The sequence below is a fragment of the Mobula hypostoma genome, chromosome 2, assembly GCF_963921235.1.
Source record: "Mobula hypostoma chromosome 2, sMobHyp1.1, whole genome shotgun sequence".
Classification (NCBI taxonomy): domain Eukaryota; kingdom Metazoa; phylum Chordata; class Chondrichthyes; order Myliobatiformes; family Myliobatidae; genus Mobula; species Mobula hypostoma.
In genome coordinates, this window is record NC_086098.1 from 85,586,997 (window position 1) to 85,613,794 (window position 26,798).

General features: G+C 41.2%; 2 protein-coding genes across 4 annotated transcripts in view; one reads left to right on the plus strand and one right to left on the minus strand.

Moving 5' to 3' along the window:
* Nucleotides 1–19,739, minus strand: part of gpatch11 (G patch domain containing 11) — a 24,476-nt gene extending 4,737 nt beyond the window's left edge. Inside the window, exons 1-7 of one of the 2 annotated variants that reach the window (XM_063039770.1) lie at nt 19,430–19,739; nt 17,096–17,304; nt 15,288–15,329; nt 13,443–13,563; nt 10,417–10,507; nt 8,781–8,876; nt 4,129–4,210 (exon numbers count right to left, since the gene is read on the minus strand). In XM_063039770.1, the coding sequence (XP_062895840.1) occupies nt 4,129–4,210; nt 8,781–8,876; nt 10,417–10,507; nt 13,443–13,563; nt 15,288–15,329; nt 17,096–17,304; nt 19,430–19,593 (805 nt within the window). In that variant the 5' untranslated portion in view covers nt 19,594–19,739. Of the gene's footprint in view, nt 1–4,128; nt 4,211–8,780; nt 8,877–10,416; nt 10,508–13,442; nt 13,564–15,287; nt 15,330–17,095; nt 17,305–19,392 lie in introns of both variants that reach the window. The other variant, XM_063039775.1, reaches the window with a different exon arrangement.
* Nucleotides 19,632–26,798, plus strand: part of heatr5b (HEAT repeat containing 5B) — a 149,185-nt gene continuing 142,018 nt past the window's right edge. The window contains exons 1-4 of one of the 2 annotated variants that reach the window (XM_063039747.1): nt 19,634–19,768; nt 24,199–24,320; nt 25,896–25,956; nt 26,085–26,293. In XM_063039747.1, the coding sequence (XP_062895817.1) occupies nt 26,168–26,293 (126 nt within the window). In that variant the 5' untranslated portion in view covers nt 19,634–19,768; nt 24,199–24,320; nt 25,896–25,956; nt 26,085–26,167. Of the gene's footprint in view, nt 19,769–24,198; nt 24,321–25,895; nt 25,957–26,084; nt 26,294–26,798 lie in introns of both variants that reach the window. The other variant, XM_063039740.1, reaches the window with a different exon arrangement.

Genomic DNA, 26,798 nt, shown 5'->3' on the forward strand with positions numbered 1-26,798 from the left:
GCTTTAAGTCTCCGGAACACTTTAAAAACTTTTTTCCTTTTAATAGGATGATTAAGACCATTAGTATTCCAGGAGACAAAATTAATAATAGACTCCATAAACCCTAAAGTCAACCCGCAACAAGGAGGATTGACGATAGGCTCGACCCACGAACCCGGAAAGGGAACAGAACATACAAGAGATACCGGGAAAAAGAACGCAACCAATACTTCAATAATGTATATAGCCCAAGAAGAAAGAAACTAAAACGTGAAACCCCTCCCACCACCCCCACCCCATGACCCCAAGGCTAAATCTAACGCAGACCAGCCCGAAAGAAGCAAGCACTAAAACTACCCCCATGACTTCCGGTATACGCTCCCTTAAAAAAAAGTGTAAATATAAAAAAGATCAGCTGATTATAAAACAGTAAAAGAATAAAAAAAGATAACTCAATTAAAATAAACACATAACAGAATAAAAGCCAGAAAATATTTTAAAAAACCGCAATAAACCCCAGACCCATGAGTAAACGAAACAACAAAAAAAAATGAGATTATTAACATAAACTAGTTATAAAAACCTACAAAACAAAATAAATTTTTTAAAAAACTACAAAATTTAAGGCCACAAAGGAAATACGTAAAATGACGATGAGGAAGTAACCACCCAGAATCCCCTGGGAAAAAGAAAGAAATGACGCAGTTAAAAAGAAAGTTTAGCAACCATATTAAGTAATCAAAAATAAACTTTTCTGCCCAAATAGGGCAAAAAAAAATTAAGACCGACAATTTCGCAGCCTCCGATCAACGGAGATAGTTAAAATATTACGATTAAGATGTTGAAGGTGAAAATTGATCCAGATAACTCTGGGCATCTGATGGAGATTCAAAAAAACGGAGGGCTCCATCCAGCGTACGAATCCTTAAACGTGCAGGGTAAAGCAGCGCTGGTTTTAAATCCATCTTGTCGAGTTCCGACATCACAGATCTGCAACGAACCCGTTGATCTCGGATTGGTTTACTGAAATCCTCCACGAATCAGAACTTAAGATCCAAAAAATCAATGAAACCTTTAGATCAAATGAATCGAAACAGTTTCTCCTTGTCTTGAAAGTAATGAAAACGTAAAATGACATGTCTAGGTTTATCTGACCTAGGCGAGTATGATGGAACTCTGTGAACACGATCCAATAACGGTGGTTGGTCAGGAAATACAGTAGGAAATGCATCTTTTAAAAGTTGAGAAAAATACTTCATAGGGTTATCGGATTCAACAGCTTCACACACCCCAATCATTCGAAGATTCTGCCGTCGCATTCTAGATTCTAAGTCAGAGTTTTTAAAGGTCAGAAAGTCGAGTTTCTTCTTCATTACATTAATTGTTTCTTCGATTTTCTCCATCTTGAGCTCACTTTGTTGCGTGGATTTTTGAAGATCAGATATAGCCGACCGATGTTCCGTAATAGATATCTGTATCTTCTCGATTGAATCGGCAACTTTCTGGAAACTAATTGAAATTTCCGCACGAATCAGCTCCGTAACAGAGGTTGAAATTTCCCTTTGAATTAGCTCCGATATAGCTTTCAAAGACACCGGTGGTTCAGTCGGAGGGAAATCAGTACCTTTCGGTCTAACCGGAGGTTTGCCATCCTTCCCGTTTTTTCCATTCTTAGACATAGCAGACCTTAAACGCATCCAATTATCGGAGAGCCCAATTTATTTCAAAGTATTGTAAAAGTTGATGCTTTAATTAATGGTTAATTAAAATATAGCTGATCATAAGAAGAAAAACTCAGAGGTAATGGAGCGAGTCAAGAACGCAACTTCACTCCATGAGCGCTACCGGAAGTCCCAAGAGCGCTTTGCAGTCAATGAAGTTGTTTTGATTGCAATGCAGAAACATGTTACATTATGTATTTGACAGAAGGTGGAGAAAGGCTCTCCCCTTTGAAATCCTACTATTTATTTAACCATCTGAAATGAAGGTGTTTAAGCAGAGCAATCTTCTAATTAGCCTCTAATATCCAGTCATAACACACAGGATGAAATATTCCGGTACTATGCCTGGCATTCAGGATGTGTTTCTGGGAAATTGTTCTGCAATGGAATCAGTGTAAAAGGAGATAGAACGTAGAAGAGTACAGCACAGGAACAGGCCATTTGGCCCACAATGATACGCCAAACCAAGCAAAAAGTAATCAAAAACACACAAACACTAATCCCTCCTATCTACACTATGTCCATATCCCTCCATTTTTTTTACATCCATGTGCCTATCCAAGTGTCTCTTATAAGCCTCTGATGTATTTGCCTCTACCACCACACCAGGCAGCACAGTCTAGTCATCCATGACTCTCTGAATAGAAACTTATCTCTCACATCCCCCTCGAACCTACCCCCTCTCACCTTCAATATATGCCCTCTGGTATTCCATATTTCAACACTGGGAAACAGATACTCTCTGTCCACTCTATCTATTCCTCTCATAATCTTGTAAACCTCTATCAGATCTCCCCTCAGTCTCTGGAGAAAACAACCAAAGTTTATCCAGCCCCTTATGATAGCACATGCCCTCTAAACTAGGCAGCATCCTGGTAAACCTCTTCTGCGCCCTCTACAAAGCATCAACATCCTTCCTATAGTGGGGCAACCAGAACTGTATGCAATACTTCAGATGTGGCCTCACCAGAGTTCTTGAAAACATTTATTAATTTTAAGGTGATTGAAGGGAAGTATAGGAAGGATGTCAGAGGAAAACTTTTTTTTCTTACACAGACAGTGGTGGGTGCAAAGAACACACTGCCAGGGGTGGTGGTAGAGGCAGATACATTGGGGACATTTAAGAAACTCTAAAATAAGCACATGGGCAATAGAAAAATGGAGCGATACAGTATGTGGGAACGAAGGGAGAGATTGACCTCATAGTAGGTTAAAGGATTGGCAAAACATTGTAAACCAAAGGACCTGTACCGTGCTATAGTGGTCTATGTTCCACGTTTTAAAATTGTGCATTACTGAAACCAATGTTGTGCACACCGGGGTGAAACTGATTCTGCAGATGCCAGAAATCTTGACCAACACACACAAAATGCTGGAGGAACCCAGCAAGTCAGGCAACACCTATGGAGGGAAATAAACAACCCCTCCATAGATGCTGCCCGGCTTGCTGAGTTCCTCCAGTATTTTGTGTGTGTTGCGGCATAAATCCCTACCTCCCACGCTTGCAGTGCAGACTGCTCACAGTTTGGCGTGGTAAGACTGCCTGTAAAGGCATTGCTGGGTTGCAGGACCAAGTGAGTCACCAGTGTACATGTAAAATTACTCTAACATTCAGAACATGTTTGATCTTCTAGGCAGGTATATTTGGCAAAGCTTAGTATCCCCTCAACTTGCTGAGCAAGTCTTGGGCAAATGGAAGCTGAAAGTCACATACAATGTAAAGTGCAACTGTAACACTGCTTATTCTGTACAAAAGTCTCCTCATATCCCTGTTCATATAACACTAACAACAATCTTTCTTGTATGTTTATCTCGAACCTCTTTAAATAGATCCATGCTGCTTTTCTCAACTATTCTTCATACTAGCAAGTTCCACATTCTAAGTTTCTGAGTAATTGAGTTTCTCTCAATTATGTGCCTTTTGTGTTGTAAACTTCTAGGCTTCTATTAACAGATCCTGATCAAAAAGCTTATTGACAACATTTGCCTGACAGTTCACCGCTCTCGCTGCATTCCCCAGAATGTGGCTTCCTGTACCACTTGCCTCCAACTGGTGGGTTAGCCTTTGGTTATCTACACTTTGGGTTCTATAAACCATCTTCAAAAACCAAATAAACTACTTAAGGACAGCACAAGGCTGTGAAAGTCACCAGTATCTTTTTTAAAGTACATTTTAAATATTGGTCACAAAGAATTCTCCCAAAACAGGATGAATTACTTCCGAGTATTTGTTAAATTATCTGGGATACATTCAAAGTACCATTGGATAATGTCTGAGGTGGTACTGGGCTGATTGTGACATTTTTGTTACCATTCTTAAATCATCAATTAAAGGTGACACAAACTGTTAATTCAGTATGAAAACAATCATGCATTCATCTATAAACTTTCTGATGGCAGCTAACAGATTTATATAATTTTTTTTTACCTTCGTAGGAAATTGCACACCAAATACAGTAGAAATAGGTCTTTCTGAGATAGTCTGTCACTGCCTGTAGCTTTTCTTCAGTCTGGAAACAAGAAAACATTGTTTCAATTAGTATGTTATGTTGTTATAAGAACTAGAAGGTGACATTATAGAGATTTTTAAAATCATAAAGGGCATAGATAAGGCGGATGGTTAGCAGCCTGTTCAGCAGGGTAGGGGAGTTGAGAAGGGAAAGATTTAAAAAGGAATTGAAGGACAATTATTTAAATATAATGAGTATATGGAATAAGCTGCCAGAGGAAGTGGTTGATGTAGGTACAATAGTGGTATATTTAGGTATATGGAGTCTGGTGGGGGTTGAGGGGGGAAGGAATTTAGAGGTATATATGCCCAAAGCTAGGTGGGTACCTTGATTGACAAGGATCCATTGGGTCAAAGGGCTGTATTGCTCTATGATTATTTTACAACTGGATAAACTGGATAATTTGTATGTACCTGATGTGGTTCACCAAGTCCTTACACATTACAGTGAGGTGAGAAGAGAATAATTCCTGGCTCAATGGCCTTTGGGAATATGAAATATAGAGGGCAGGATGTTGCCAATTAAATTAAAGCAGAGCAAGCTCCAAGAATCCTTATTCTAAAACTATATCCCCAGGTCTAGATTCCCCACAAGGAGAAACATACACTCACCGTCTATCCTGTGACGACCTCTCAGAAACTTATTTCAGTCAGATCGGAACTCTGCTGCTGTTTGTAAAGAGCTTGTCTGTTCTCCCCATGACCTTGTGGTTTTGCTCCAAATGCTTCCGTTTCCTCCCACATCCCAAAGATGTACAGTTCTTTAGGTTAATTAGTCACATGGGTGTAATTGGGTGGCACGGGCTCACTGGGCCTGTTACTGTGCTGTATCTCCAAATAACTGGTGAGTATAGGGCCCATTCTGATTCAGCTTCCTCATAGGACCACCATACAAGACAATCAGAATGGCATTTGTGATTGGACTAAAGACAAGGTTTGTCTTCCCGGAAATTTGCTGGAGGTAGTTTTTGCTCATTTAGTCCTGAATGCCAGGCTAGATTTCCAAAAGGTAGAGCTGGCTGCTGTCACAGCACACACAGTAATGGACACTTTGCTTTCTGATGATGTTAACATGTAGATGAGAAACAGATAGCACCAAGGACACAGCCTTTGGGGAGCAACAGAAGTGACAGGGTAGAAACAGAAAAAGAAGCCATTGCAGGGGATTCCCTGGCTTCAAGTGGATAGATGTGTGTAGAACTGGGTGACGGCTATCCTGCCCAGCTAGCAGCAATGGAAAGCCACTGGAGGAAGAAATTGAGGTCAACCATAATGAAGGCTGCAATGGGACCAATGGAACCAAATGGGACCAAATAATTGGGACAGGGTCACAGGAGACTGCCACTGAACAGTTTTTAACTAGCGTCAGTTGCATGTACTTGTGTGGCTGTTAGATACTACACTGTGCTTAGAGCAGTTTTCACATAGTGTCAGTAGCATGTGTTTGTCTTCAAAAAGCAGTGAATTTTGTCACTGGTAGCACCAAGATAATTTGCAACTGTTTTGCTCACTGCAGTTTCAAGCATTCAGGCTTCAAGATACCAGAAATGACCAGGAGTGAAAATGAAATGATTTCACTACTTCAATAAATTAGGAACTATAAAGAATTTGAAGATATTGACAATTATCTTGAATGTTAAAAAGAAAGTGAATATTTGGAGGATGCAATTACTGACAGCATTGTATGAAGGCAGTCCATTATCTGTAGTAGGTGTCTGCACTGACTTCGTTCATTTACAGTCAATCAAAAGAACACAGCAGTGTACACTGGATGAATTCCTCCACCAATAACTATCAGGAATAATACATAACTTTACAATATTCTAGTAGTATTGGTAGTGATCTGATTTGTCCTGTATTTCATTTAAATACAAAACTTGTTACTCAATTAAACAGTAGTTTGCCCTTCGGCTAATTGGGGCAGCTGCTTAATTGGGCCAAAATATACTGGTCCAGAAGTGTCCCAATTAACCGGAATCCACTGCACTTAACTTTCTTTCTGTCAAACAAAGTTTTTGGAATTATTAAGTCTAAATCATTTCAGTAGACCAGAAGGAGCATGGCACCAAACCATATGGAACATAATTGTTGCTTTTTCTCACTGCACATATTCTTAATCCACTTTGCCACTTTCCCTTGGATGCTATGAGTTGCTAATTGATTCATAAATTTAATTTATTACATTAGTTTTTTGTTTATTGAAATTCAGATAACTAAATGGATGGGAGGAGTATGGAGGGCTATGGTTCAGGTGCAAGTCGATAAGATTAGGCAGAATAACAGTTCGGCAAGGACTAGATAGGACTAAGGACCATATTTCTGCACTGTAGTACTCTATAACTCATGTATATGGGAAGGATGAATACTACATGAAATGCTCTTCATTGACACGTCTCAGTTGATTTCATTATCAGGTTTATAATCAATAACATATGTTGTGAAATCTGTTGTTTTGCAGCAGCAGTGTATAAAAATACTATAGGTTACAAAAGAAATAGAGTATTTCTAAAAATTCAGTAGTGCAAAGGGAGAACAAATAGTGAGTTAGTGTTCATGGTCCATTCAGAAATCTGATGGCAGAAAATCATCTAGACCATTGTTTCTCAACCGGGTTTCCACGAGAGGTCACCAGAGATTCCACGAGAGATCACGATTAAAAAAAAAACATTGTTTTTGAACTTGGTGCAACACGCGAAGCTAGCACTCATGGTGGTGGGCAGTGACCAAACAGCCCTGTGAGCAACCTCGTTAGGGGTCTCCCAGCCCAGTGTGGCAGTGCGCAGTAGCACACTGTTTATTTGGTTGTCCATTCTCGGTTTTTGACGCAAGATGGGGAGGCCGCTGATAATTAGTGAGCGCTGTATTGCACGGAGGGGAGGATGGTAGCTGATGAGGAGCACCAAGTCATTTTCCGAGCAATGAATGGACTCGCCCAACTTGATCTATGACGCCAGCCTCGCCCAACTTGATCTATGACGCCAGCCTCCCCCATCTTCCCCTTTCATCATATGAACCAGTTGAACAAGTCTCTGCAGTGCCCTGGAAAAAATGTTACGACTTCAAGTGACAAGATTCCTGGATTTAAAAGGAAACTGAATCTTTGGAAAAATCATGCTGCACAAAGGAAATCTTGAAATGTTTCCACAGCTGCTTGGGCTTGAGAGTGAGGAAGGATATCAGAAAGTTTTAAGTTTTATTGAAAACCACTTAGAAGAACTGCAGAACAAAACTGAACAGCATTTTCTCTCCCATTCAACACAAGTATATGACTGGGTGAGGGACCCTTTCTCTGAAACTTCTGCTCAGCCTGAGAACTTGACTTTGAGAGAAGACAAAGAACTTTGTGAGCTGCAGTATGATCGTGCACTCAAGATGAGATTTACTGACCTGCCCCTTGACAAGTTCTGGATTTCTGTGAAAGAGTATCCTGCCATTCATAGGAAAGCAATGAATGTTTTGCTGCAGTTTTCAAATTCTTACATGTGTGAGCAAGCATTTTCTTGTTTAATAAGCATCAAGAGCAAGAATAGCACTCACCAAGTTAAAGGTGAAATCCATATGTGCTTATCTCAAGTTTGACACAGAATTGAGTATTTGTGCAGCAAAAAACAAGCACGGGTTTCACAAGCTAGGCATATATTTGAGCCTGATCATGTCACTTACTAGGAAAATGTTTTTTCAAAGTCTTATATAAAGTTGCGTCTTAGGCTATATTTTTATTCATATTGCTTTGGCTTATGGTTTTTAGTAACTTCACTACTCAATATTGTCAATGTTCATGTTGTAAAATAGCATTAATTAAAATCAATCTACAACCTTTATTTAAATTAAATCTACCTTTAGAAAAGTTAAATCGCATTTTGGCTTAAGCCAGTTATTTAACAGAAACTTATTGTGTTTGCCTTATGAGTTTTTAAAAAAGAAAGAGATTAAGTTCAAGAAAGGTAAGCTAAGCTTAACCATCTGTTTTTTCCAAGGAAGGTTGGCTAAAAATTCATTCTCTACTCAAAAGAGCATTGGCAATTATTCTTGGATGACTATGTCTACAACTTAATGATCATATTAATGTACCGTGAGCTGTAGGTATAATTTTTACGCAGGAGTTCCCTGAGACCTGAAAATTATTTCCTGGGTTCCCCCAAAGAAAAAAAGGTTGAGAAAGGCTGCTCTAGACCAACTCATGTCAAAAACCAAGGATGGGCTCAACCAAATAAACGTGGTCCTACTGCGCACTGCCATACTGGGCTGAGAGACCTCTAATGAGATTGCAAACGGGGCTGCTCAGTCACTGCCCACCACTGTGAACGCTAGCATTGTGAGTTGCACAATTCAAAAAACGATGTTTATTTTTTAAAAATCACTACCTCTTGCGCAAACGCTAGCGAACTCTCGCGGAACCCTGATTGAGAAACACTGCTCTACACTGTTGATGATTGAAGTTAAACTGGCAGTTAACTGACTGGAAGATACCTCAAGGTCAATTCTTAGTGTTGTCCATTCGATAGTACAACTTATTCTAAAATTACAATATAGCTTGAAGATTAAGAAAGATACAGTGAAAATTCCCATACTGTTTCAAACTTCTGAACATCTGATTCATCCTCGTCATCTTCTTCCTCATTATCAGTGGGCAGCCAATACCATGTTTTCTCTGGGATATCTATACCCTGTGCAAAAAAGTGAGGAAGAACATTTAGAAAGATATAAAAGTTAAACAGCTGTATGCTCTTACACAAATGCACATTCACAAAAACTAACTTTACTCTTTGCAATATACATCAAAGTTGCTGGTGAACGCAGCAGGCCAAGCAGCATCTATAGGAAGAGGCGCAGTCGACGTTTCAGGCCGAGACCCTTCGTCAGGACTAACTGAAGGAAGAGTGAGTACTCTTCCTTCAGTTAGTCCTGACGAAGGGTCTCGGCCTGAAACTTCGACTGCGCCTCTTCCTATAGATGCTGCTTGGCCTGCTGCGTTCACCAGCAACTTTGATGTATATTGCTTGAATTTCCAGCATCTGCAGAATTCCTGTTGTTTACTCTTTGCACATCGTTTTACAGAATGCTAATGCATGCCACATTGTATTGCTAAGCGTGCAATGAACTTGCAAACACAAGAGATTCTGCAGGTGCTGGAAATCCACAGCAACACACACAAAATGCTGCAGGGACTCAGCAAATCAGTAGCATCTATGAAGGAGAATAAGCAGTTGATGTTTTGAGCTAAGACCCTTCATCAGGACTGGAAGTGATGGCGTCAGTGAACAGAAGACAGTTCACAAAACAACTTCATTTACTTCTTCATCTTTCAAGTATGATTCAAAGATTTCAAGATTGCAAAGTACATTTATTATCAAAGAATGTATAAGTTATACAACTTTGAGATTTGTTTGCTTACAGGCAGCCAGGCAGCCACAAAGGAAGAAACCAAAAGGGACCCAATTAAAAAAAAGACCCACACCCGATGTGCAGAGAAAGGGGAAGAAAAACACAAATCAAGCAAACAATAGTAGTGAGCAACAACATCCTGACCCAAAATGAGAGCATGAATCTGAAGCCTAGAGTAGGCATGAGCCTCAGTATCAGTCCATCACATGAGCACAGAGCACAGCAGTTGGGGCAGTCTTCACAGAGAGAGAGAGAGGAGGGACAGAGGGACGGAGGGAGAGAGCAGCTGGGGAGGGCAGAGAGGTGGGTAGGGGGTGTAGGGGTTGTGAGGGGTAGGGTTGGGGGGGTGGGGAGAGAGAGAGACTCTTGTCTTTGATCGTGTAAATTGTCCAAAAAGCACATGGTACCTCACACTAGGACCCAGGCACCACTACAGCGAAAGCCTGAAACATGCCGCCTAGCAAATCGCTCTGGCCCAGACTTTGTCCCCCCAGTCTGAGGCCACTCTTGATTTCTTCAAATCGGCTTGCTGCCCAGTGTGATCCAACCTTGCACCCAGGCCAATTGGATGGGCTTCGGAGCTATTCTGCTTCTGGTCACAAGGGTGTAATTGGGCAGCGTAGGACAAAAGAACGTAAACTAAACATCAAAGCTGGTATGGAAGAAGAAATCAGGAATCCATGGGAAGTTGTGGAAACCTAGAATACTCTCCCCAAAATGAACCGAATTATTCAACAAGACTGATAGATTTTCACCATCTAAAGCTTACAAGTGATATGGGGGGGTACAGTTCAGCAAAAAAACTGCAGAAAATCAGTTTACCTTCTTTTCATCCAGTTGTTGACAGGCAAACTGGCTCTTCCGTAAATCACTTTCCATCTGACTTTGGTCCTTTTTGAATCTGAAACGTACCCTAGAACGTAAAAAGGGGAAAAGAATAAAACAACCTAATTGAAATTAGAGAGGCAGAGACTGGTCAGGGATAGCTAGCACAGCATCTATAGAAATTTGTCATAGTCTTAGATGACATCACAAATCTATGTAAACTTATAAGAATGTAGAAGTAATTCGTGCCTTCTTTGTGAGGACACTGACATGCTAGTATAATATATTGAATGAATTATAATGGCTGAAATTGATAGAATGATAGGGTGGGTTATAGCCAACGGACTCTGTACAATAGGCTATATTGGCTCGAGTCAGTACAATTGGCAGAGTGGATAGGATGCAATAGACTAGTTACTGGATTCTGTATGGGTTAAATTATCTGGAATCTGTACAACTGATATAGTGCTTTAGACCAAGTGGCATTTATACATTTGGTGCAACTGGATGTGCTGTGAATAGTTTTGAGGAGGAGGAAATACAATGCCCCAAAATTTGACTGAATCAGGTCATAGTGCATGGGAGCTGCTTTCAGCTTTCAGGCTATATTATTTTTGGATATGAAACATAAGCAGATAATAGTGTAATGTGAGGCAGTGAATATTGATAAACAACAGGGTTCAGTCTTACTCTGTTTAAATATTTAAATAATAGGATTTAGTAAGTAGCAATAGGGTGAATAAAGCATTAGATTAGACACAGAAGGATATACACTCAGTGGGCACTGTATTAAGTATCTCCTGTACCTAAGAAGGTGGCCACTGAATATGTGCTCAGTCTTCTGCCTCTGTTGTCCATCCACTTCAAGGTTCGATGTGTTGTGCATTCAGAGATGCTCTTCTGCACACCACTGTTGTAACATGTAATTTATTCGAGCTACTGCTGTCTTCCTGGCAGCTTGAACCAGGCTGGGCATTCTCCTCTGACCTTTCTCATTAACAAGGCATTTTCATCCACAGAACTGCCACTCACTGGAGCAGCACACACAAAATGCTGAAGATCAAGCACCATCTATGGAAATGAACAAACAGTTGACGATGCTCCCCGACTTGCTGAGTTGCTCCAGCAATTTGTTTTTGTTCTGGATTGCAGCATCTGCAGAATCTCTTGTTTACGATTTGCTGCTCACCGGACATATTTTGTTTCTAGGACCATTCTCTGAAAACGCTGGAGACTGTTATGTGTGAAAATCTCAGGAGATCAGCAGATTCTGGGATACTCAACCAACCCTTATCTGTCCACCAACAACCACTCCACGGTCGAAGTTACTTGGATCACATTCCTTCCCCTTTCTGATGTTTGGTCTGAACAACAACTGAACCTCTTGACCATTTCTGCATGCTTTTATGCACTGCATTGCTGCCACAATTGGCTGATTATATATTTGATTTAACAAGTTGGTGTATAGTTGTACCTAATAAAGTGGCCACTGAGTGGAAACAAGAATTAATTTATATGGGAAAAGGTATAGAAAGAAAAAATACAAGAAAAACTCTCTATTAGTAGTAAATTGAGAGAGTGAGACTCCACAGTATCAATTCTTCCTTTTCTGGCTTTCTAAGTTTGAATTTCACAATAAGATCATTAATTAGATCCAAATCAGGGTCCTCAAAATGTGAAATATCTGAAGTGGGTTCATTTGTAGTTACCATGGAAATCCAGAAATTATTTGATACTTCAGAGGTAGGTAACAGTGCACCCCATACTTACAAACTTTGTACAAGGCAATGGGAATTTGTCTTACAATGTGTTAATACACTCAATCACCACTTTATTAGGTACACCCGTACACCTCCTTGCTAATGCAAATTATCTAATCAGCTAATTATGTCACAGCAACTCAAGGCACATAAGCATGTAGGCATGGGCAAGAGGTTCAGTTATAGTTCACATCAAACATCCGAATGGGGACGAAATGTGATCTAAGTAACTTTGATCGTGGAATGACAGAGTGCTTTGAATATCTCAGAATCTGCTGATCTCTTGGGATTTTCACACACAACAGTCTCTAGAATTTACAGAAAATGGTGCGAGAAACAAAAAATATCCAGTGAGGAGCAGTTCTGTAGATGAAAATGCCTGGTTAATGAGAGAGGTCAGAGGATACTGGCCAGACTAGTTCGAGCTAATGGGAAGGTGACAGTAACTCAGATAACCTCATTTACAACAGTGGTGCGCAAAAGAGCACCTCTGAATGCACAACATGCCGGACCTTGAAGTTGATAAGCTACAGTAGCAGAAGACCATGATTGTACACTCAGTGGCCATTTTTATTAGGTACAGGAGGTATTTAATAAAGAGGCCACTGAGTATATTTCCAGATGTCACAAAGTCAGAATTTTGGGCCAATGAAAAATGGTGATAACATATAAAAGCCACTTTTTGAAATTTGTAGACATGTCCTCCCCAGTAGTGGAATCTACCAATGTAAAGTTAGCTTGATACCGTCCTACAAGGGTGGTGCTCCTGTCACCACAGGGCTGGACAGACACAACTAGAAAGGGACAAGTTTGCAAGCAATTTTCATTGATAGTCTGCTTGGGTATAAATTTAAAACCCATCCTCAAGTCAGTCAGACCATTCTCAGTCTGAATTCTGCCTGTGTACAAGAACTTAAAAGTTTTTCTATCCCCAATCATCACTGTAGCTATAATAATTTGAAATAAGATATCGATAATGACAATGCTAACACCCACAAGGTTATTAGGGATGGGGTTGTGGTTATTAGGGATGGGGTTGTCTTTCCATCTAGGCTGAGGAAGGCCGAATACATGGCACTGAATGTACAGGTGACCAGAAGCTGACACAAATTGTTGGGTCCCATCTGGTTCATGTTCAGTGACCAGGGTTTGGTTCCTATTGGAAACAAGTTATGTTTCCACCTTAAAATATTATGGGTTAAATTGTTTCTATAAATTCATGCTTTGTATTAAATAAATATATCAGGTAGTCATATACTGTACCTATAATCATTAAAGGCAGCCTTCTCTGCCTGCTTTTTGACTTGCATCAATCGCTTTCGATATTCCATCCTTTCCTCAGCTTTCCGTTTCTTAGCTAGTTCATGGCCAATCCCGCCACGTCCTTTAATGGTTTAAGAAAAAAATTTGTATTTCAGTCAATCAAACACAAGCACTGCAACAAGTTTGCAAGCAATATCATTGCCCCTGAGACCACTCATTCCTCCCTACTAATCTCCCTCCTGGCATTTATCCCTGCAAATGGCCAAGTTGCCCATTCACCTCCTCCCTTGCCGCCATTCAGGGCCCCAAACAGTCTTTCCAGGTGAGGCAACACTTTACCTGCGAATCCACTGGGGTTTATCCAGTGCTCCTGATACGGCCTCCTCTATATTGCTGAGACCTGTTGTAAATTGAGACCGCTTCATCGACCACCCCACTCCATCCACCAAAAGCGAACTTCCCAGTGGCCCAACATTTTAATTCCCACTCTGACTTGTCGGTCCTTAGCCTCCTCTCTTGTGCCACGATGAGACCACCTCAGGGAGGAAGAGCAACACCTTATATTCTGTCTGGGTAGCCTCCAACCTGATGGCATGGATATGGATTTCTTCTTCTGGTTAAAAAGAATTCCCTCTGTCTCCCCCTCTTCTGTTCTCCACCATGGCCCCTTACCGCTTCTCACCTCCCCCTGGTGCCCCTCCTCCTTTCCTTTCTCCTGTGGGCCACTATCCTCTCCTATCAGATTCCTTCCTCTCCAACCCTTTACTTTTCCTACTCATCTGGCTTCACTTATCACCTTCTAGCTATCCTCCTTCCCCTCCCCCCCCCCACCTTTTAATTCTGGCGTCTTGCTCTTTCCTTCTCTGTCCTGACGAAGGGTCTTGGACCGAAGTGTTGACTGTTGATTTCTAGAGGCTGCAGACCTGCTGAGCTTCTCCAGCATTTTGTGGTGTTGCCTCAGAAAACTAATGTTCCTCAGGAGGAGGAGGAAATGCAAAGCAATTATGTTCTGCTCTTACTGAATATTCTTCAAGATCTTAAGCATCACTAACTTCCTTATCCTACTTGCCTGAATAAGAAAATGCAGTGATCTTACTGGGGTATTTGTGAAACACCTTTTTTAATAAATACCAACTATTAATTTAACCTTAATTGTGGGTAATAGATCTTTGCCTATTTTGGATCTATTTTCTGGATGACCCAAATTCTCTCCACTTTTAAATACCTTCTCAAAACCAGACTTGATGATGTTTTCAGTTAAGCTTCCTCTACTTTCCTACACGTGATAATTTGCTTATATCAAAGATGGTACTTGGATGTTATCTTACTCCCCACCCCACCCTTCTAATTCAGTTTGGTTTGTTCTCTCTTTGTAAACCTCCTTAATATTTACTCTAAACACAAGAGATTCTGCAGATGTTGGGCATAAAATGCTGGAGAAACTCAGCAGGTCAATGGTGAGGAATAAATGGTCAATGTTTCAGGTCAAGTCCTGATGAAGGGGTTAATAAGTTGTGGGCAGACCATCTTGGAGTCAAAAGCATGTCGACATTTGGAGGCTGCCCCCAGCACATCCTCAGACTTTGCTGGTTGTTGACACAAACAATGCATTTCACTGTATGTTTCAATGTATGTGTGATAAATAAAGCTAATTTTTAATCTTTAATCCTGAAGCCTCCTACTTAACAGTACCACTGGGCAGCAGTTCAAAATGACACACGGTGCCTACCTTGTCAAGGACTATAAAGGGTGGTAATAAATCTTTGCCAACATCATTCACATCCCATATATAAATAAAAATAACAATCCAATCTGAAAATTCACATCAAACTGCTTTTAACAAACCTTTTTTGATCTGCAGAGGGATGGGTTCAACAATTCCAGATCCTGCAAAAGTAAAGGTGACACTTAAGATTTTAATGTTATCATGTCAGTAACTCCTGATCTCTATCCTAAAATATTATTTAAACTCTCTTTGTGATTAGGCCAATTTTTCATGATATTAATTTACACTGCATGATTTACACGGTTTAATATTGTAGCCATTATAAATAAACCACTACACGCAGAATGGCCAGAATGTGGTGTTTGATACCACGAGGAGTAGCTGCAATACAAGACCAGACTGCTGTAAATACTGGCATGGATCAGCTGAGACGAAAGGCCTGTTTCTGCCCTACAAAATTCTCTATATAGTGTCACGTGACAGGATTTGAAAGAATACGAGTCTATTAAGCACAGAAGCAGAAAATACTGAAGTGCCTAGCTGATCAGATAGCACCACAGAAGGTGTGGTGTTGTGGTCTGGATTTTTGTTTTAATTTACTCATTGAACTAATGAGGCTTTTCCCAGGGCTGAGATGGTTAGCATGAGAGGGCACAGTTTTAAGGTGCTTGGAAGTAGGTACACAGGAGATGTCAGGGGTAAGTTTTTTTTTACACAGAGAGTGGTGAGTGCGTGGAATGGGCTGCCGGCAACAGTGGTAGAGGCGGATATGATACGGTCTTTTAAGAGACTCCTGGACAGGTACATGGAGCTCAAAAATAGAGGGCTATGGGTAACCCTAGGTAATTTCTAAGGTAAGGACATACTTGGCACAGCTTTGTGGGCCAAAGGGCCTGTATTGTGCTGTAGGTTTTCTATGTTTCTATGAATTCAGCAGGCAAAGTGTGCATTTTTTTTTTAACAATGCTTCCTTAGAACATAGAAGACTATAGCACACTACGGACCCTTTGGTCTAGGATATTGTGCTGACCTTATAACCTACTCTAAGATCAATCTAACCCTTCCCTCCTACGTAGCCCTCCATTTCACTATCATCCATGTGCCTATCTAAGAGCTCCTTAGAGTTCATCAAACGTATCTGGCTCTATCACCACCTCGGCAGGATATTCCATGTACTCAGCACCACCCCCCCCACCGTACTTCCCACTTTGTGAACCCTACAAGTTCTGCTAATCAGGAATATAATATCTAAAATAATGATGGAGGAAAAATTGACAGTGATGTTCAAAAGGGTGTGAGATAGATGTCAAAATGCTTAATCACTGCAGGCCTGTATGCAAAACAAAGGAGTGGTATTAATTGGACAACATTTTAGAACAGCGGGTACAGCCACAATGGGCTATCATGATGATAGGCTTTGTTTCACAAACGTCGTTGGAAAGGTATGTTAATCTTGGAGAAAATGCCACAGAGGAATGAGAAAAGGCGTAAAAGGATAGCAGAAATTTCAGAGGCGGGGTGGAAGATTTTTGTTAAATCACTATGACATCAAGGTGAGTTGGCACATTAAGATGTGGATATGTGATGATCTAATTGAAGCCAAAGGAAATGAATGTCCTACACCTGCTTGAGTAACAACACATGGGAGTAAAGCAGAGGTAAGTTGATATTCAATTCTCTCCTTTGAGATCACTACACATCATAGATCGATAGAGATACATTTTATGTCTATTTTATCAGGTTACTTTATACTGAATGATTTACGTTGGGATATTTTACCATTTATGAAAACACACATTCTAGCTGATCCTTAAAATAATGGACCATTAAAGCAGTAATAAATTCCTTTGATTAATTCATGCTGCAGCTTAGACATACAACTTCTGAAAAATGGTTCAAGTGTAGCAGAAGATTACTGGATACACACCATTCCTGCCAAGTCCTCGGCCTTCTTTATACCCCATCTTCTGAAGCAATGCAAAGCCTTTATTTTCACTTCCCAACGAGCACTGTAGCATGGACTCACGCCTTTCCTCTTCACGACTCACTCTTTTCTGGGTCTTTTCCTGCTCAGGTTTTTTCTCCTGGTGCCTTTTCACTTTTTCCACCTTTACCAGTCCTGGCTTGACATCCTGTCTATGGGCACATTAAAATCAGTTTGCTTTCATTATCTTCCCTTTGATCCTTGGCCGGAACCTTAAATCAATTCTTCCAATTATCAACACCACCTTTTCTCCACTCTACCAAAGCAAATGGTATGATTTGTGTAATTCTGGTTGCCCAGCTATAGGATGTCACTGAGCTGGAAAGGATGCATAAAAAATTCACAAGGATGTTACCAGAAGGAGAGGGATTGAGTTATAAGAGACTGGATAGTCTGGGCCTTTTTCCTGGAGCATAAGAGGTTGAAAGAGTTGTATAAAATCATGAGGGGCACAGATAAGGTCATTTTCCCAGGATATGGAAGTCTAGGACTAGAGGACATATGTTTGAGGTAGGAGGGGAAAGATTTAAAAGGGACCCGATGGGTATTTTTTCAGATAGTGGGCAGTGGGTATATGGAAAGAGGTGCCACAGGAAGCTATAGAAGCATATACACATACAATTCTTAAAAGATATTTGAACAGATACAGGAGAAGGCAAAGAGGAATATGGACCTCTGCAGGTACAAATGTAAATAGGACCGGTTCATTTTGACATCTTGGTCAGCAATTGACCTGAAGGGACTGTTTCTATGCTTTATGACTCTTCTTAATTCAGTAAGTATATCTGATCAACTCTATAAGGAGGCCCATAACAAATATTGCTCTAAAGAGAATAATTCCAAGTCCTTTAACTGTGATACCAGTTAATCTCCACTGTATTTCTCCGAAGCTGTGTTATTCTGCTTTAGGTTATTACTCGACACAAATCTTCAGTCAAGACCCAAACATTTATAATAAAGGGTTTGCAAAATTCCTTGACTTCATGGCTAAATATTCACTGTGCCAACGATGGTCTAAATTTCAACTAATAAAAGGCAATAGATGTTCACTTCTCAGCATCATTACCAGCTTTGGGACAGAACTGTAACATGTTAAGTAACAGTAAAAATGTGATTACATTATTCAAAAGAAAAGGAAGGAGTTCTCCTGGCAAATTTGTTAACACTACACTCTGAATCGGCATTAATTAAATAACATTTATTTATTCACCTTGTGGGAATTCAGCAGCAGTTTTCCACAGTTGCCTATGATAACTATTAAGTCTTTCATTGTTAGAGAAGACTCTGGTATAACTGTAAGCAAATAGTTTCTACTAAGTATGACACAGACTTGTAACATAGCTGTAACAGATTCCAGTAGCACAGTCAGTGCTGCTGATTCACTACTCGATGAGCAAGGTTTCATCCTGACTTCAGGTTCCGTCACTGTGGAGTTTGCATATTTTGTCTTTGATGTCGCAAGACAACAAACTTCAAGTCATTTTAGCAGTCGGTGATAATAAATCTGATCCTGACTGCAACACACACACAAAATGCTGGAGGAACTCAGCAAATAAGGCAATGTCTATTGAGGGGAATAAACAGTTGATGTTTTGGGCTGAGACCCTTCATCAGGGCTGGAGAAAACCTCACCCCCTTCCTTTCCAATCCTGATGAAGGGTCTCAGTGAGAAACATCTATTGTCTATGTACCTCCATAGATGCTGTCTGACTTGCTGAGTTCATCCGGCAATTTGTGTATGCTGCTCGTTTCCTAGCATCTACACAATGTCTTGTGTACCTGATTCTAACTGCACTGATTTCTTCCACATCGTTAAGACACCTAGGTTGGCCGCTTAATTGGCAGCTGCAAATCACTCCTAGTTTAAGTGGGTGATGGGAAAATCGGGGAATTAATGGACATGAGAGTGAGAGTATTTTACGGGGAAATAAATGTGAGAATGGGGTTACTCAAGACTGGGGGTGGGCGTCATGGAATATGCAATGACAAACTTTTGAGTCTAACTTCAGCTGTCATTTTCCTTAACACTGAGCAGCAGGAAGCAAGCACTGCGCGGCCGAAGACACCAAGACAAACTGCTTCAGGCCAGGCTGCGAAGTTAGTGGAAGAGGCAGAACTCGTCACCGTAAGGGGCGGGTCTGACACCGGCAGACGACGTGCCGGCTGCAGTATCGTTCATGTTTCACCACAATGACCATTCTGGTTGAGGCCCAATCCCAGAACCCTGAAGGATAGCTTACTCAAAATTTATAAAAGCATCTGACATATAATCTTCACCCTCTTCCTCCTCCTGTTCCTGGGTCGCCATCTTCTGCCTCCGGAATGCGGCTGCGCGAAGACGAGGACGAGCCGTGTGCGTGCGCGTGGTTGTGTCCGAGGATGAGCGTTGTGCGTGCGCGTGTTCGCAGTTGGACGCTGGCGACTGGGCTGTGGGTGCGCATGCGCACAGCTGAGACCTGGGATCGCGCTACTAACGCCGGCTGAGAACTGCAGCCGAAGCTTTAGTGTCAGTGTCGGTGATCGGAGTGACTCTGCTCGTTGACTGGCTGGCCTGCTCCTCCCCGGAACCTTTCCTTACGCCTCTGCTTCGGAGGCTGGTGTTGGACCCGGAGAATGGTGAGTAGCTGGGCCGAAGGAGATCAGGCGGTTGCGGGGCCCGGTCCGGTCTAGTATGGTCTGCTATGGCCCAGGGACTGTGCCCCGTACCTGGCGGGACATCCACGCCCCCAGCCCGCCCTGACACTCCCACTACCTTGCTCTGACACATACTCCTGCGTTGCCCGTACACGTATTACCGCCCCCTCCCCAATCAACCGCTACTGCCCGTGAGTTGGAGGGATGTATTTGCCCCCACTGTCCTCTGCCCCACTCCCCAACAGCACCCATCAAGACTTCACCTTATCTGGGCCACGTTCCTTCTCCTTATCTCACGGGCTATCCTCCCTATTTAGGTCTACTTCGCTCTGACCCACTGACATTTTACCCATAAGCATGCATAGTCCCCCAATCATTTAGACATTATGACCATGAGACATAGGAGCAGAACTAGGGCGTTCGGCCCGTCTTCTGCTCCATCATTTGATCATGGTTGATTTATTATCATTATCAACCCCATTCTCCTGCCTTTTCCCCAAGACCTTTGATGCTCTGACTAATCATGAACCTATCAACCTCTGCAATAACTTGGCATCCACAGCTGTCTGTGGCAATGAGTGCCACAGATTCACTGCCTTCTGATTAAAGAAATTCCTCCTCATCAGTTCTAAATGAATGTCCCTATATTCTGAGGTGTCCCCGCTGGTCCTAAACTTCCCCAAAATAGGAAACATCCTCACCACATTCATTCTATCTAGATCTTTCAATATTCAGTAGGTTTCAATGAGATTCCCCCTCCCCACCCCAAACTCCAGCGAGTACGGACCCAGAACCATCAAATATTCTTCATACTGAAACCCTTTCATTCCTGGAATCCTTCTCTGGACCTTCTCCAATGCCAACATATTTTTTTCTTAGATAAGGGACCGAAAACTGCTCAGGCCAAGTGTGGTCCGACCAGTGTGTTATAAAGCTTCATCATTACATCTTTACTCTCATATTCTAGTCCTCTCAAATGAATGCTAACATTGCATTTGCCTTCCTCACCACTGGCTCAACCTACAGGTTAACCTTTAGGGACCCTGCATGAGGACTCCAAAGTCCCTTTGTACCACAGATTTTTGAATTTTCTCCCCATTTAGTAAATAGTCTACGCTTTTATTTCTTCTGCCAAAGCGCATGACCGTACATCTGCCACTTTTTTCCCCATTCTCCCAAGCTAAGTGCAACTTGCCCCTCCGTCTGCCCGGGACAATTAACCACAAAGCCATCAATTCCATCATCCAAATATTGACATATAACATGAGGCAAAGTGGCCCCAACACAGACTCCTGTGGAGCACCACAAGTTGCTGGCAGCCAACCAGAAAAGGCTCCCTTTATTCCCACTCATTGCTTCCTGCCAGTCAGTCAATCTCACTTCCATGCTGGTGTTTTTCCTGTAATACCATAGGCTTATCTTGTTACGCAATCTCATGTGCATCATTTTGTCAAAGGCCTTCTGAAAATCCACTTAAACAATATGCACTGACTCTCCTTTGTCTATCCTGCTTGTTATTTGCTTGTCACTCTTATTTTTTCATTTCAAGCCCCGTATCCAATCACTTTACTCGGTCTTACTCACCTCTACCCATTTACTCATCATTTCACTTGCGCTGTGGATTCACCCCTTCCCCCCCCCCCCCCATATGAGATTCAAGCAGAAAACCATTAGGTGCCATTTTTGGGCATGGCCTTTGGTAGACTTGAGGGATTATGGAGCTTACTGCAACATCTATCATGTTCTGAGCTATATTAAAATGAATGTCATTCATCCCTGAAGTTATTTGTGTGATACATGACCACCACGGACAGCCACATATATTACACTGATAGCTTGAGTGTGTGTTTGACAGTATAGGATTTACACTGACTTCTGCTTGGTGATGTTTAAAGTTATTAACTGGAATCTGTCAGGAATGTACAGTGGTCTTTGATCATTGGCAAATACTTTATTGTAGTACTTTTTTTGAGCTTCACTTTGAGTACTGCCTTTGACAGTTTTATTAGAATCTTTTGGTTAAATACCACCATCTTAAGCCCATCACCCCTACTAGGGCATAGACCAAGGAAAGTAGCTCGCCAGAGGCCTCTTTTCTGGTCTGATAGAAAAGTTTAATTGGCTCTGAAGCTTCCACTTTTGCCACCCAACTTCATATGTCTTGCCGAAGATCCTTCCCCTTCAAGGAATGAGGTCTTTGTTGCCGTTTTTGTAGCTGTGGGTTTTTGCGTGATGCAGTTGCTGGTCCCGTGTCCAACCCTCCTCCTTTTGCAGCCATAGGACCATCTGTGGCGGAGGTTTGGTTAGATATATTAGACAAGAACATATTTGACAAGAACAAATTCAGTGCAGCTGAGCTGTGAAAGCAATTGCATTGTTACCTGTAAAAGCTGATGCCTCAGAAAAAATAATATTTGGAATTCTGTCCTACAGTTGAATATGTGCTGTTTTTCAAAGGCACAGTCTTCAAAGTTTCAATGGTGGTTGCCTAAGTATCTGTCACAATGGACTGTGCATTCTGTTGTAGGAGAACGAACAGGGGTTTTCAGTCAGTTTTGCATAATTTTATGCCTCCGACACCCATCCTAAATTATAAGATTTTTTCCTATTTCAGATGAATGTTTATTGAAAAAATTCCATTGATTTGGGTAGCATTCTTGTTCAACATATAAACAGCGTAGTCAAGAACTTGAGCGATGTGTTCTGCATCTGTCATTTATACGAGATTCTGCAAATGCCGGAAAAATTGAGTAACACCCACAAGTCGCTGGAAGATCTCAGCAAGTCGGGCAGCATCTGTGGAGGGGAATAAATAAGCCGATGTTTCGCTCTCTGTCAGCTCAGAACCTTTACTGTTCATTCCCCTCCATAGATGCTGTCTGATCCACTGAGATTTTGCAGCATCTTGTGTGTTTTACACCTATCATTTGTTTTTCTCAGTCACTTTATATTTAAGGTCTCTTGTACTTCAGTTAACTAATCTTAGTATCCTTCAAAATCATTAAAAGGTTATATGCAGTTAATACATTGTGAGCTGAATGTGATATCAGTGTGAATTTGTCAAATTCCTCAACCTCTGCAGTGAATCCAGATGCATGCAATTAGAAACATAGAATCGTAATTCCCCACAATTTTTTTCCTGCTCCCACCTTTAGACGTGATTGTACATTTCCGTTTTCTATGCAGTTTTATTTTCTAAACTGCCTTTGGAAATATGCAAATATTTAAACGTTGTTACTTAGAGGAATAGTCAGAACCTTTTGATTTTTGCATGGATCTTTGTCAGGTGCATTATAGAATTTACAGTATACTTGTACTCCAAGCAACTTAAAAGGATGTGTTTACACTGAATAATTTCTTTTGTGAACTTAGTATTAGAGAGTGTTCAAACTGCCTTTTGATATGTCAGTGTTTAAAATTGAAAATACTGGCTTGTGGCTATGTAATGCTTTGGTTGTTTCTGCCTCAAATTGTCCTAGTAGTGCTAAAAGAGTATAGCCATGGCATTGTAGTAAAGGGGAAGGTGTTAAGCTTCAGAACTTGCAATTAAACGTGGAGTTTCTTTCCTTTCCTTGGGCTAAATATATATTTCTGATGTGCAACCTTAATCAATGTAACTCCTGGACTATCCATTGGGACTGTGCAGGACTGCTAGTCTGAGTTTAATCCTAACTATCAATAAGATTGAAAGAGTCCAGAGAAAATTTACAGGGATGTTGCCCGGACTTGAGGACCTGAGTTATAGGGAAAGGTTGAATAGGTTAGGGCTTAATTCCCTGGAGCATAGGAGAATGAGGGGAGATTTAATAGAGGTATACAAAATTTTGAGGAGTATAGATCAGGTAAATGTAAGCAGGCTTTTTCCAGTGAGCTTGGGTGAGACCAGAACTAGATCTCATGGGGTGAAGGGTGAAAATTTGAAGGGGGAGCTTCTTCACTTAGGGTGGTGTAAGTGTGGAGTGAGCTGTCAGCCGATGTGGCGGATGTGGATTGGACTGCAAAATTGAAGAGAAGTTTGGATAAGTACATGGATGGAAGACGGAGGGCTAAGATGCAGGTGTAGATGGATTGAAGGGCCTGTTCGGTGCTGTAGTTCCCAATGACTCTATGACTTTGTTCTGGCTGTAGTTTTCATAAAATATTGCGTTATAAAATATTAGATCTGCATCTCGTGTTAAAAGAATTAAAATCATAAACCCACTTTGACCTCTGTGAGTAGTGATGATTTATTTTGAAGGATTATCACTGTATTACTGTAGACAGCACAGCAGCCACTTTGCAAAAGCAAACTCCTACACTGTAATGTGATAATTCTCTGTTAGATAATAGCAGAAGGTAAATGTTGGCCAAGAAACCAGAGAACTTCACCTGCTCTTCAAAATGATGGTACAGGAGTTTTTTCTTCTCTGCAGGAATGCAGACCGGTGCTGTCTGTGGAGAAACTGGAGGAATCCCTCTAACAGAGCACTTGAGCAGACTGGCAACGGAAAGTCAGTCTAGATTTTGGAGTGGGATTTAACCCTATGCTCTGTAGGTCAGTCACAGTCTATGACAGGCATCATCTAAGCCATAACTTGTACCTTATTTTGACAGATAAATAATTTACCAATGTTTTTCATTTCTGTGTCATTTTCTCTTTCACATGTCAGAACAGCAGTCTATATTTAGTGCTTCCTGTAGGAATCATAGATATGCTAGCTATTATGTGCTTATTGTATAGAAGTTCTGACCCAAGCCTCCTATTCTGCAAAGGCAATTAATTTACAAAAAAACAACTGTGGATGCTGGATATTTGAAATGGTCAACAATGATTTGTAAGTATTCAGCAGCAGTTGTGGGGAGAGAAAAAATTGACTTTTATTCAGTTTATCCAGGGTTTTCCTTCTGATGAATATTAAACAATACCGTGTCCTACTTGTGAATAGTTTTGCTCTCCTAGTGGTACATTTTCCACACTATACTTTTTCCAAGATATCCCATTGTTGGGAGGAGAGCCAGTGATGAATGGTCATTAAGATAACATCATTACTTAAGAATAAGGTGAGAACTTGGGCTAAGTTTCATTCCACAGAGATCTATCCATTCTTGTTTACTTCTTGCAAAAGTCACTGGATAGTGGAAAGCAAGGGGCTTCCAAGGTATGATTTATTCTGCTAACTTGGAGTACCAGTGCATCATCAATCAGTGTCTGCTGAGTGGTACAACATTGTCGAGAAATGACTGAGATTGTAGACGACAGTGCTTTCAGCTACAAGACCAAGGCAGGAAGCCAATTGGCCCTATGAACATGTTGAATCCCTCAGTTTGATCATGTCCCGTCAATCTTTACTGAGGATGCGTTCCTCGAAGGTGGAGCGCTATGTAAATCAGTGCTCTGCGGGGTCATTATAACATTACATAAATGGACATGTGTACCTCATAGAAAAAAAATCAAACCCAGGATATATGATATATTATTTTGTGTATACACAGTAATTTGTGGAGTAACAAACACACAAATAGGCCTAACCTGTACATCCGTGGAGCAGCAACATACCACAGCAGCAGTGGAGGGATGGGGCTGGTGGGTACATCTTAGAGGAGGGACCGGGCTGTGGGTCCTCCTCTAACTTAGACTTCTTCAAGTAGGCATCGACATTTGACTGCCTTTTCTTAAGTTTCCTCTCAGGAAGCAGTTCTCGGTAGCAGGAAATCATGTCAAGAACAGTCCTCTTTGCCTTATTGCTTTGCACCCAGTCAGGGTCACTCTGATCGTCAATGTAGCCAATTTCGAAAAGTGCCAACATCAATCTGACGCTCACCAGCTTCCAAACACTGTATCATTTGCAGTTCCACATCCATGTTAATACTTTTCCTAGACTTCTTAGATGTACTACCCTCACTGGAAGTTGCAGGATTTATGGTTGCAAATGGAATAAATTGGCGAGGGAGCCAGAACGCTTCCACATGTGGGGGAGGCAGTGTGAACTACAATGTAATAGGCTCTGAGTGGCTATTGGGGGTGGGATAGTGCAACAGGGGGAGTGTCAAATATGGGCTGCCTTTAATGAAACTAGATGTAACAGAGGTTCAAGAATTTCAGCATAATTTTTCTGCTTTTCTATGTTAGAAACAAAGCCACCACTACATTTATGTTACCTTGGCTTTTACTGATCTGTAACTGCAACCAGGTGAGTAAAGCTTAAATGATTTTAAGCCAGATATCCCTTTGAACCGAGTGCTTAACTTTCAGCTAGTTCTTTTTGGACAGGCATCAGCTATACAGTGATAATCTAAATTATATATATTTTTGAAACAGGACTGAATTGTTAAGCTGGAAACATTCCTGCAGGCTGCACAGTCAGTCAGAACCACAGACTGCTGGTGAAATTATTCAGAGGGATGGAGTTGGCGCACAGTTTATTGTTAAATGAGGAAGCTCTGGCACAGATAACTGAGGTGAAGAGGCCTGTGTTTATCTTTGAATGGCTACGTTTCTTGAACAAAGTACTTGTGGCTGCGAATAAGGTATGTGAAAACTTGAACCATTCTGTAAATGTGTAATTAGTTTCAGAAATAATTAGCAAAAAAACATTTGAAGCAAAGGCAATTATTGGTTAAGTACAACAGCATCTGTAAATTCTTAGTCCTAACTTTTGTTGTACAGTAGGTTGTTCTTAATCTCAACAATAGTTTGCATTTTTAATACATATTTCCTTACAAGATAAATGACAACCATTCAGCCAATCAAATCTATGCCAGTCTTGGGGCAATAAGATCAATCCCCTTTCTCTCTCCCTCGTGTCCATTAACTTCCCTGTGATTAAAAATTAGCTTTGTTTATGACATGTAACACAAAGTGAAAAATGCTGTTTGCATCAAATCAAATCAGTGAGGATTATGCTGGGCAGTCCTCAAGTATCCCCAGATTTCTGGTGCCAACATACCATCTCCCACAACTCACTAACCCTAACTGTACGTCCTTACAATGCAGGAGGAAACTGGAGCATCTGGAAGAAACCCACCTGGTCTC